Source organism: Sinocyclocheilus rhinocerous, unplaced genomic scaffold (assembly GCF_001515625.1).
Source record: "Sinocyclocheilus rhinocerous isolate Xijiao unplaced genomic scaffold, SAMN03320098_v1.1 scaffold2412, whole genome shotgun sequence".
NCBI lineage: Eukaryota > Metazoa > Chordata > Actinopteri > Cypriniformes > Cyprinidae > Sinocyclocheilus > Sinocyclocheilus rhinocerous.
Genome location: NW_015663484.1, coordinates 125,109 through 137,301, shown reverse-complemented (window position 1 = coordinate 137,301; position 12,193 = coordinate 125,109). Strand labels below are relative to the sequence as shown.

Sequence of the window (12,193 nt, the reverse complement as noted above, 5' to 3'; positions counted from 1 at the left end):
TGTGAGAGAGTGTGTGTGTGTGTGTGTGTGAGAGAGTGTGTGTGTGAGTGAGTGAGTGTGTGTCTGTGTGTATGTACCTGGTCCTGTCAGACGCGGCGCTGCTGCTACTGCTGCTGGTAGACTCTGAGTCGGAGCTGGAGCGTGGCAGACTGCGCTCGTTCCTGTACACCAGGAAACTCTCGGTCTTCGGCTGACTGCTTCCACCAAAACCATTACTGTGAAGATCTGAGAGGAGCACAGCATGAACAGAAGCGTGGTTACACTGACGTGTCTGCTGGAGCGATTTTCTGAGGAATCCTCACAAAGCTCTTCTCCATATACCTGTACACAGAGACTGACATGCTGCACATTTGTGGTGCTTTATGTGCTGTACTCTTTAGCGATGTGTAACACTGACACGGCTGAATGGCACAAGTAAATCTAATCATACGGATGTCTTATGTTCTTTTTGAGCCTCAACAGACACTGTATAGAAAAGAGTTGCATTATCAAAATTTCTTGTTTTTCCAACGTAAACGGCACTGGGGCGAGTAAATACTGATTTTTTTGGGGGGGTGAACCAGGCTTTGTTTTGTATTCGAGCACTCAATCTGGTGTCTTCATGAGTCCTCTGATGGTGGGGACTTCCCAGCATTCAAGCCTCTTTACAGAAAACATCTGACTCACTGAGAAGTGTGGGAGTTTCCTCAGTCAGTGTGTGAATATGAGCGGTGATGACTGAAACTTTGACATGCATCCAGTTTAAACAGCAGGATTCAATGAAGAACCGCACAAGTCTCTCAGCAGCAAAACAAATGTAGAATGGTGCTGAACTGAGGATGTAATTTCACAGCCTGCAGTCACATCTGCAGCATTACTGAATGTGATGGGACTCGACAGCATGCTCATATAAACACAGGGTAATATCAGGGATCACAGATTTACTCGTCCTCATCGCCACTGTCCGTTTAAACTGCAGAGTTTGGCTATGCAAGACTATTTGACTCGTGACATTTACACTTCATATGCAAATTTGAACTGGCAATCTGATCAAAGTGAAGCCAGAGACTGTAGGGCTTGGGGCAAAAATGCCACCAAAATGAACAAAAAATGCCCCCCAAATTCAAGATGAGGGGCAAAAACTGCTCTTGCACAATTATATTGATTATGAGTGTCTGCAATGGCCAATCAGAGGCGTTTAGACTAGTCAGCAGTGCAGAAATCCACCTCACATCATATCTGCACTGTGTTGTTTATGATGGAAGCAAGAGATTCGTTTTACAGTGTAGAGATGGCCAGTGATTATAATGGGAGTTTTTTTGCAAACATGCAGAACCTGCACTAAACAGAAGTCATAAACTGCTTCAGTGATGGGGAAATGTAATTTCTGCGTGTACTTTATTCCCAGTTTGAATATTTGTTTTGTTTTTCATACTACTTAACCCATGTGAAGTTTTGATTTTCTAACGCATTAAAAAAAACAATTAATTAAATCAATGTTCTAAGCTAATTCAATAAACGAATTCATGTTCTAGCAGTTCTGAGATTGGTTTGTTTGCGTAGCTAAAGAATATGATGTGCCGTTTCCCCGAACACAAAAACGCTTTGTATAATCATAATCATTAATAATCATTATTACAGCAGCAAAAGCAATAATCAGATGGGTAATGATTTATTGTAATATTGCAGCCCTAACTTGTAACGAGTGCCAGTTTGTTGTTTTACGATTCATATACTGTATGTATGATAATTAACATTAATCTCATAACATTATGAAATTGTGTGAAAACAATTTGAGCAGCATTAAAGAAATGCCATGTCACATGCCGCTTCTGTGCCACCTCTCTCTGCAGTGTAAAGATGGCTTTTGCTGATTTGGCTTTTTACTGATCTGAATGTGTCATTTATTAGGTGGCACGTCAGATCTGATGCTTCTGTAGGCAGCTCACTGAGCGTGTGGAGCAGAGGCTGTACTGTGTGTCAGAGCTGCAGACGTACCCAGGATGAGGTGATCGTGCTCGCTGTCGGTCTCGAAGCTGGAGCTGGACTGGGGACTGTGGGCTCTCTTGCGGGATGAGGTGAGCAAGGGGAGCTGCGGAGGGCCTATTGGACTGGACCCCAGCACCCCCGGCCCATGCAGCGCCTCTCGGTTCTTAGGGGGTCGACCCGGGCGCTTGGGAGGCCCGGCCGCTTTAGGGTTCTTCTTGGAGAAGAGGACAGAGGTACGCCGGCCGACCTCAGGGGCCAGAGCTGAAGATGATGTGCTCAGATCTACAGAGAGGAATATTTGTCCATTTAAAGTGCCGAAGACCTTGTTTGGGTCGAATGGTGTAATAGAGTGGTTCTCAATTCCAGTCCTGGCGTTCCACCGCTCTGCATATTTTACATGACTCTCTTATTAAACACACCTGATTCAGATCATCAGCGTCTTCACACACAGACGAAACTTAACTAGAGAAGTGTGGAGTGTGACATAACATATGGAGCCAGATCGGCCTCAAAAATAATACATTCATAAAACAAAATTCATAAATGCACAGCACAATTTACATTTACAAAATCCGATTCGTAAATTCAAAACACAATTCATAAATACAGACGTAAAAGCATAAATATTTCCCCAAATGCTCACACAAAAGCATCTTACCTAAATAAATTTAAAATGTTTACACAAATATGTATATATAAATTTCTTGAATTAATTTCCATCACACATTTATGAATGATGTTACATGTATTTATGAATCGTTGAATCTGCATTTGCAAATCATCACACATGCGTGGACTGCTTTGAATTTGTGTGCGGTATTTTTGAGACCTTCCTGGCAGGTTAAGAATCATAAATATATTTTTTTTGGAGGATGTTCCGTTCAGCCAATCGCGGTGAGCACACAAATTCAAAGCAGTCCACGCATGTGTGATGATTTGCAAATGCAGATTCAACGATCCATAAATACATGTAACATCATTCATAAATGTGGATTGTTAATTAATTCAAGAACTTGATATATACATATTTGTGTAAACATTTTAAATTTATTTAGGTAAGATGCATTTGTGTGAGCATTTGGGGAAATATGTATGCTTTTACTTCTGTATTTATGAATTGTGTTTTGACTTTACGAATCGGATTTTTTAAATGTAAATTGTGCTGTGCATTTATGAATTTTGTTTTATAAATGTATTATTTTTGAGGCCGATCTGGCTCCATATAACATACCTCTGTAAAGCAATACAATTTAGATTCACGTCTCGCACACTTTGATGCCCTTTGAATGGAACACAGACGCTCGTTTCGAGCTGGAATCATGGAGGAATATCCAGTGAAGTCCACTTCGCAGGGCACTTACCACAGGCACAAACCTCTGAAGTGATGAGAGAAACATATAAAATGTGCAGAGCGGTGGTACACGAGGACTGCAATCGAGAACCGCTGGTGTAATATATTAAAGCTTTATGGGAGCAGATAAAAGATAAAACTGTGCCATTCAATCCAACATCACACAAACCAGCTTTTTGTGACCAATTATACGATTTATTTAATGTTTATTGTCATTAAGTGCTATAGGTGCTTCGTTAATTTAAAAACAAACAATAATACAGACCTTAGTCAGGTTAGATGCCATATTGAGTTTAGCGTGGATGAAAATGAGGCCATGGGTTCTAGCTCATGCAATTTTCACAACTCACAACTTCCAAAACTGTTTTATGGAGTTTTTAATCTGCTGATTTTGTTTGTTTTTTCCTGTCAGAAAGATGTCTCATCAGCTGAACAATGGGTACTTGTTAAACAACAGTACAGTCCACTGAACGCACTGTACTTCAGTCCCTCACAGCCTTGTTTTCATCCCTGTCAAAAACAAATTCATAAACACATAAATATGTCGCTTCCCTGACTAAGGTCTTTTAAATGAGATGCAATAGTGCTCACCCCTTCCCACCGACATTATATATACACCGTCTGCTAAAATATCACATAAATGCAATATTAATAATGATGATATGAGTAGGCTATATGGCTTGTGTGGTCATTAATGCTTTTCTATTTGACTTCAAATCTCATGTTTATCTTCACATACAGCACAAAAGAACTAAAAAGCATCTGGAGCATCTGTTGCCAGGTGGACTACTTTAACACTGTTGCCGCGGGTTGTTTTCATGTCCGTGGTTTGAAGCGGCCCCAATAATGTGATATTTAGCCCCTGGAATGTGAAATGTGACAAAAAAAACGTGCATTGATTGTACCCCCCCGGAACACGACTGGGCTAGTTTTGCTGTGAAAACCTGGCAACCCTGATCTGGAGTCTAGGTTTTCACATTTTCTGAAGAAAATATTAAAGGTGTTTGGCCATGCAAAGCTCACCACCCCAGTGCTCTATAGCTCGGGTCCCTCCTTTAATGCAAGTCTACAGAATTTATTTAAACCGTTTTCTCATCCACCAGGCAAAAGATCTGAAGTCTGATCGCTGTGTAAACTAACAGCACACCTTTCCTCAACAAGCCGCACGATTAGAGGCATCACGTCTGAGTTTGTGTTATGTGAGGCTGGCTCAAAGCTGTCTGTGGTATTTCTGACCTTTCCCACCGATGTCGTGGCTGCTGCTCTCTCCTTCACCGTGCCGGTTTCCCCCCGAGGCGTGATGCGCGAGGACCGAGCCGCGCTCCAGAGACAGGCCCGACTCACGGCTGCCCATGCCACAGATGCCCTCGCGCTGGTGCGCCAGCTTGCGCTTCAGTACCGTCATCTCTTTCTTCAGGGCTTTAGCTCGCCGCGACTGACCGATGCTGTGCTTCCCCGACATGGCCTCATCGTAGCACGCCTGCAGGATCTGCAGCTGCTCCTCTACAGGCAAACGCCGCCGATTCTCCACCAGGAAATCTGAGGAAAAACAACAACAGAACATTCACTTTCCATGAAAAAAGGTGCAAAACAGGACCTGAAACCTTTTTCTTCCTTTTCAGGAAATGTACCTTCTGAGGTCTACAATATCTGCAAACCTATTACCAAAATCTGAATGTCTGAACACAGTGTACAACCTAGCTCTGAAGTTTTTTACTACAAAAAGTAGTTCAACGTATTATGTCAAAACTATGACTCTATGATTTTAATTGTTGGGGCTACTTAAAGTTAACATACAGAAAACTTTCATAGAGAAGGCCAACTCACCGTCATCAATGAGTAATGCTGATCTCTCTCGGTCTCGGTCTCGGTCTCTGTCTCGCTGTCTCTCTCTCTCTCGTTCGTGTGGTGAATCCGGGCTTGGCTCTCGAGGAAGATGCATGCCTGTCTCGTAATCGAATCCGATTCTCTCTGCCTGTCTGCGAGCTTGCCGTAAAACAGCGGCACCTGCTTCTCGCAAGCGTAGCGCAGCACGGTAGAAAACCGTGTCTTTGGCGTTGTACTTCAAACAGTTGTTGACGATCAACAGAAAGTCACCCTCGAAAGCTTCGAAGCTGAGATAGCGATGCGACTCTAAACACTTCCACATGGTCTGGAAATCCATTGGGCGCTCGATGTGGTCCAGGTAATCTGGGACCTGGGGAAGACATAACACAACCACACTCACAGTAAGGGTTATATCTGAAGTATTCAGAGAACTTCACAACAGATGACAACTCTGGCGTCAGAGCAAAAACAGCTTCACATTATGTGAAGCTATGTAAAAAAAAAAAAAAACTGAAGAATGACTTTAATGCAACAAAGATGTTCAAGTTAAGGATGAACCACATTACAGGGCATTGCGAAATTTCCGTACACACACACCTGTGACTGCACATCAGTTCAATTCTATATTAATACAGTAAAGTTGTTGTCACACTAGCCACCTTTCAGCTGAAAACATAATTTAACATTTACATAAATGCTTTTTCCTAGTCTTTACATGAACATAAGGCAGAGGGTCCAGCAGCTGCACGATCCCCTCTGTTGCGAAGGGCCGATGACTGATGACATCATTAAAACATTCTCAAATGAAATTAAATCTCGCAGTGCAACAAAACAATTTAAATGAAGGTCACTAAATGTGTCACCATGTTAAATGAATAGTAAATATATTAAAACTTAATTTTTGATTAGTAATATGCATTGCTAAGAACTTCATTTGGACAACTTTAAAGATGATTTTCTCAATATTTTGATTTTTTTGCACCCTCAGATTCCAGATTTTCAGATAGCTGTATCTCGGCCAAATATTGTCCTATCCTAACAAACCATACATCAATGGAAAGATTATTTATTCAGCTTTCAGATGATTGAAAATTGACCCATATGACTGGTTTCGTGGTCCAGGGTCACATATTCATCAAGAATAAACGCAGGACAGGACTTGATTTCATCCACTGAGAGTTGATTGGATGATGAAAAAACTTGAAGTTTGACCAAAAGTGAGTTCACTAAAATGCCCGCACATCTATTTGGCCACAGGTTAACAAGACCAGCAACTGGTTGCAAGAAAGGTTTTCTTAACTTCAGGAGTTTGTTGTAACTGGATGTCAGTGGGGCTCAGTTTTAATTTCATGTTTACACATGATCATGTTTTGCTGCAAACTGCTTGACTAGAGCATTCTCAAGTGTCTGGCTCATAGACTGAACCCTAGTCTTTCTCCTTTTAATGATAATGTGTAAGATGACCGAGTCTTACGGTCTCCCTCTTGAGCTTCTCTCTCTTGCGGATGAGCTCCACCAGCAGCCGGGCTCGTTCCAGGTCGTGCCGGAGTCTCTGCCACGCTTTCAGCTGCTCCTTCAACACCGAGTGCTTCTCCAGGCCGTCTCTCTGCTCAAACACACAAGCGTGATGTCAGTGAGAAGCTCATCCTCGTATGTCTCGCAGTGAATCGTCCCGTGTACGCACCGTGGCGGGGAGCGGCTCAGCGTTGCGCTGGGACTGCAGGTGCGTCTGGAGACGCCGCAGGAGAGGAACGCCGTTACGGCTCTGTCTCTTCAGCGTCCAGTAGCTGTGCAGCCTCTGCATGAACTGACCCTTCCTCTGCACCGTCAGGTTACTGGTGATCTTACTCAGCCTGAAGCACAAGACATGACACTCTCAGTGCTCCAGAATACGCTTCATGTCAGAGAGCGCTTCACACATTACATTAGCCCATTACATTTCCTAAAGAGCCATCAAGGCCCCAAAATTCACTTGGCAAAGTTCTTCTTCATTCTGATGGCGAACATTTTGACACCACGTTTACATGTGTAACTAAATAAGTGCTGCCAGCTATTCTCTCAATAACATAATTTGCTGAAAACTCACCCTCACTGGAGAATGACAACACATGGAGAGACAACACATATTTTAGTTAAAAGCGTCTTAATGCTGGATTAGTTTCAGCTTTTGTCTTCTCCAGATGTTAACTGATGGACTGGAGTGCTGTGGATTACTTGTGGATTATTGTGATGTGTTTATCAGCTGTTTGGACTCTCATTCTGACGGCACCCATTCACTGCAGAGCATCCATTGCTGAGACACTGATGCAATGCTACATTTCTACAAACCTGATGAAGAAACAAACTCACAAGAAACAAATTGGATGGACTGAGGAGTGAGTTTTCAGAAAATTTTCATTATTGGGTGAACTATTACTTTACACATGGCACAGAACATCCTCTTTTTTGTCCAACATTCATGTTTGCCTCAATTAATGACTGTGTAAAAATTTCAGTTTATACAATTCGAAAATGGTTTGCTCATCATAAAGCCTTCCCAGCTGGCCATATGAGTGCTGTGCAAACCAAAACCATACTACTGTAGTGTTCAGTACACAGGAAGCAGGATTTGCCAGGCATGCACTGTCCTCATTTGTCAAAGCAACATTCCAGTTTTATACGTCGAGACAATGTGTGAGCAAATAATAAGATAATTTATGACATAATTTTAATTTTTGGGTGAACTATTACTTTTACTTAAAAAAAAAAAAAAAAAAAAAAGAGCAGTTGATGGTGTGGATATGGATATGTTTGCGCCAGATCTGCAATTTGGCACTCAAGAGTGTTCATGCTTCTGTGTCCAACCTTATTGGACTGTTTTTGAACCACTAAAACAATCTCCAAAATACATTAGTTTTGGCCAGATTTCATAAGAAATTATTTCACACCTGTTCATTCTTTGAATTCACTTGAAATATATTGGGGCCATTAGAGTCATTACATTACAGTAATGAGAATTTGGGGAGAAAATGTGCTTATGTAAAATACCATGCTCCTAAAATTGACCTCATTTTATTCAAAAAAGAAAATGTAATTCATATTATGTTCTTTAGATTTTGGGCGCAAAAGACTTCGAGAAATTCACTGTATGCTACACGAGTGCATGAGATCAAAGCAGATATCGTGCATACTTGTGCGGTGGAATACACGGCACTGACACCACCGGCGCGGCCGCTCTCCTCTCGGCCAGGATCTTTCTGGCCCTCTTCATCTTCAGCCGTGACTTTGCTTTGGCCCTCTTGGCGCGCTCTGAGCTCCAGCCCTTCCCGTCTTCCTCGCCTCCCGCCACATCCTCCTCATCCTCCGCCTCGCCCTCGCTGTGGGAGGAGCCTGCGCTGGCCCCTCCCACACCCCCCAGCGGTTGGGCGGAGCCTGGCGGCGTGTGGATGTCGCAGTAGGCTGTTTTGCGCACGCTAAATGAAGTCCCGTTAGCGCCGGTCTCGCGCACAGGCTCCATCTTCATGTAGAGGCCGGCCTGCTGAGCGCAGGTGACGTGGAAGGCGGTGTAGCAGTTGGCTTTGTGGCCCTGGATGCAGGCGCCAGAGCCGCGCTGTTTACAGATGTAGCAGGTCAGCTTCCAGCGGGCAGGAGGGATGTGCTCGATGCTGTCGATGGGCTCCAGGAAGACCGTATTAGCAAAACACACCTGAAAGAAAAGCGGGAAAAACAACACCTGAATGTGCCATAACCAGAAGGCAAAAAGTGCCTTCCATGCAGCAGGGTTACTATCATTACATAAAACTAAGACTATATATGTGACCCTGCAGCACAAAAGCAGTGTTACATCAATGGAAAGCTTATTTATTCAGCTGTCAGATGATGCACAAATAAATGCACCCTTATGACTGGTTTTGTGCTCCAGGGTCCCATATATGACATCTATAAGACATAAATAAATGCTTTTTAGAGGCAACCAAAAAAACTAAAAATTTACATTTAACAAAAAGCGCAGCAACTCAGAACACATTTGATGTTCACAGTCCAAGCAACTAATAAAAGCTGGTCTTACCACTTGTCACTGTTGATTGGTCAATATTTATTTTAAGGTCCAAAACTAATTTGCTGCTTATTAATAGTTAGTAAGGTAGCTGTTAAGTTTAGGTATGTAAAATATGCTCATGCAGAATAAATCATGAATTTGTGCTTCATAGGTACTAATAAACAGCCAATATGCTAGTAATATGCATGCTAATAAGCAACTAGTTAATAGTGAGAATTGGTCCAAAAACTAAAGTGCTACCTATCAATTTCTCTCTCTCTCTCTCTCTCTCTCTCACACACTCACACACTGCACGTCACACACACACACTCTCTCTCTCTCACACACACACACTCACACGCTGCACGCTGCACGTCACACAGACACACACACTCTCTCTCTCTCTCACACACTCACACACACTGCACGTCACACCACACACAAGCTGCACGTCACACACATACGCTGCATGTCACACACACACACACACGCTGCACGTCACACACACGCTGCACGTCACACACACACACACACGCTGCTCGTCACACACACACACCTCTCTCTCTCTCTCTCTCACACACACACACACACACACAGGGCCGCTCACCTCAGGAATCCAGAGGGCACACACCACATGAGCCCAGCGAGCGTCGTCTGTCTGCTTGAACGCGCCGCCCTTGTTAGGGCACAGGGCGCAGTCCACGGCTCTGGAGGGTGACTGCAGGCAGCGGCGGCACAGCCACTGGCCCTCGGGGATGTAGGGAACGCCGTAGCACTCCTGATGCACTGCCAGGTTACACATGTCACAGAACAGGATGACGTTGCTGTTCTGACACTCGCCGTCGTTACAGATGCAGCACACGGCATCTTCATGTGAGAGAGTGTGTGTGTGTGTGTGTGAGAGAGAGTGTGTGTGTGCGTGCCTCAATCCATGAGACCAGCCAAATGTCAACAGTGATGTCATCTAGAGCTTAATCAAATGTTATTTTCAATCACAATTTTGACTTCCAACAATTATGAACACGAGATAATTTAGATAAATTACACTCTGGTTTTCGTCTTTGGAACACATGAAGCAATCTGTCACACAGCCAGGTCTTCACATACTTGCACGGTCAAACACTCACAGAATTGTGTCAAAATGCCCATCTTGGTGAGTATTCATGTAAACACAGCGAGCTACGTCTTAAAGGGGTAGTTCACCCAAAAACTAAAACTCTGACGCTTCAGAAAGTTCATAATCCATATGAATCAAGTTGGTTTCGTCCAAGTCTTACGAAGAGATACGACAGTTTTATACGATAAACAGATTTTATTTATTTACATATAAACCTGTAATGAACACATCACATATACACACAAAGCTCATAGGTTCTTGTGCGCCAAGCAAGCACATTTGAGCTGCAGTTTACCATTAGTCTGTGTCTTGATCAATGCTTATAAATTAATAAAATCCTAAATTCAATCTGTTCACATCATAAAGCAGTCGTGTCAGAAGACGTGGGTTCAACCACTTACTTTATTAACTTTCTGAAGCATCACATTTCTCAGGTTTCATTAAAAATATCTTGCGTTGTATTTGTGTTTCGAAGTCTAATGAAATGGTTTAGAACGAGTAAATAATGACAGAATTTACATTTTGGGGTAAACTGAATCACTTTTAAGTGATTGTAAACAGTTTTATGTTAATCAAACAAAGCAAAAAAGGAATCACTCACTGCTCTTGACTGAGTAACTTGTTATTGAGTAACATTATTGTCAATCAGTATTGTGAAATTTCAATAGCATTTAAAATGTTGGTATCGCATCAAACTTATTTCCAGCAAAAAAAAACAAAAACAAAAGTATATGTAGGTCTATATTGTTATCAAGGGAAAAAAAGGTCATATTTGTCATATCGCTGGCGTGATGTTTCCAAAAGTCAAATAATTAATTCTCTTAAATCAACATGACGTAAATCATTGACTAAAATGATTGTGATTATAATCGAATCGAATAGCCCAGTCATCCACATCTGCTTATTTTAGCTACTTTTTTTTTTGCTTGTTCAACAAATCATGACATTTTGACAATAAGATATTAAAGTCTAAACAGCTCTTTTACATAAATATGAATCAGCTCTCAGCGTCAGATTTAAACCATTATTTCCATTCCTCTATGCTGGGTGTGGAAGCCTCCTTTAGAGACTGACTGAAGCGCAGCTCACCTTGTTGTGACTCTCAAAGTAGGACTCCTTCTCCAGGCGATCCATCAGGTACTCGAAGACCTCCTGAGGGATGGGCACCACCCCGTCAGCGCGCCGCTTGTCATTCATGATGTCCAGCCAGATGTAGTCTTCCTCGTCTATATCGTACTCCACCTCCTCATCCAGCTCCTCAGCAGACTTATCGATGTACCTGAGAGGAGGTGAAGGAGACGCAGGCGTCAGGGTGCTGCATTCAGCCCTCAAACCTCACACAAATACACCAGACGTGCCTTCCAGGTCAACAACGTTCACAATGCTACATACTTCTGTAATGTGTTATTTCTGAGAGATTCAGATTGTATCCAGTGATCAGATGGTGACCAGGCTATGGAGGATGAAGGACAAGTTCACCGTCCAAAGCATAAAATTATGTTTATATATATATATATATATATATATATATATATATATAGATATTTAAATGTTTCATCCATGCACATAATTTAATTCATGTGTCCTCATCCTTAATCAAAACATTAAGTTCCCCTCCTTTCTTCTAGAAAAATTTAGTTTCAAGCCTATTTCACATTTTGTATTAGTGCATTACTAGAGTTTACATAAGATTGTAACAACAAACATATATTCAGAAAGTCAGTTTTGACCTAAACATTCTCGGCCCTGAACAACATCTTCAAAACCCATCACATCTTACACCTAAAGCAATTACATAAACACACTCACTCACTCTCACACACACACACACATGTCTGGTCAGCTATCCTTGTGGGGACTCTCCATAGGCGTAATGGTTTTTCTACTGTACAGACCGTATATTCTATTGCCC

General features: G+C 42.4%; 1 protein-coding gene across 1 annotated transcript in view; it reads right to left on the bottom strand.

Moving 5' to 3' along the window:
* Positions 1–12,193, bottom strand: part of LOC107728801 (peregrin-like) — a 20,268-nt gene that overhangs the window by 3,097 nt on the left and 4,978 nt on the right. Inside the window, exons 4-13 of the mRNA XM_016539075.1 lie at positions 11,352–11,596; positions 11,127–11,129; positions 9,772–10,037; positions 8,317–8,831; positions 6,831–6,999; positions 6,591–6,752; positions 5,147–5,516; positions 4,556–4,858; positions 1,978–2,250; positions 78–225 (exon numbers count right to left, since the gene is read on the bottom strand). Of these exons, the coding sequence (XP_016394561.1) occupies positions 78–225; positions 1,978–2,250; positions 4,556–4,858; positions 5,147–5,516; positions 6,591–6,752; positions 6,831–6,999; positions 8,317–8,831; positions 9,772–10,037; positions 11,127–11,129; positions 11,352–11,596 (2,454 nt within the window). The remainder of the gene's footprint in view (positions 1–77; positions 226–1,977; positions 2,251–4,555; positions 4,859–5,146; positions 5,517–6,590; positions 6,753–6,830; positions 7,000–8,316; positions 8,832–9,771; positions 10,038–11,126; positions 11,130–11,351; positions 11,597–12,193) is intronic.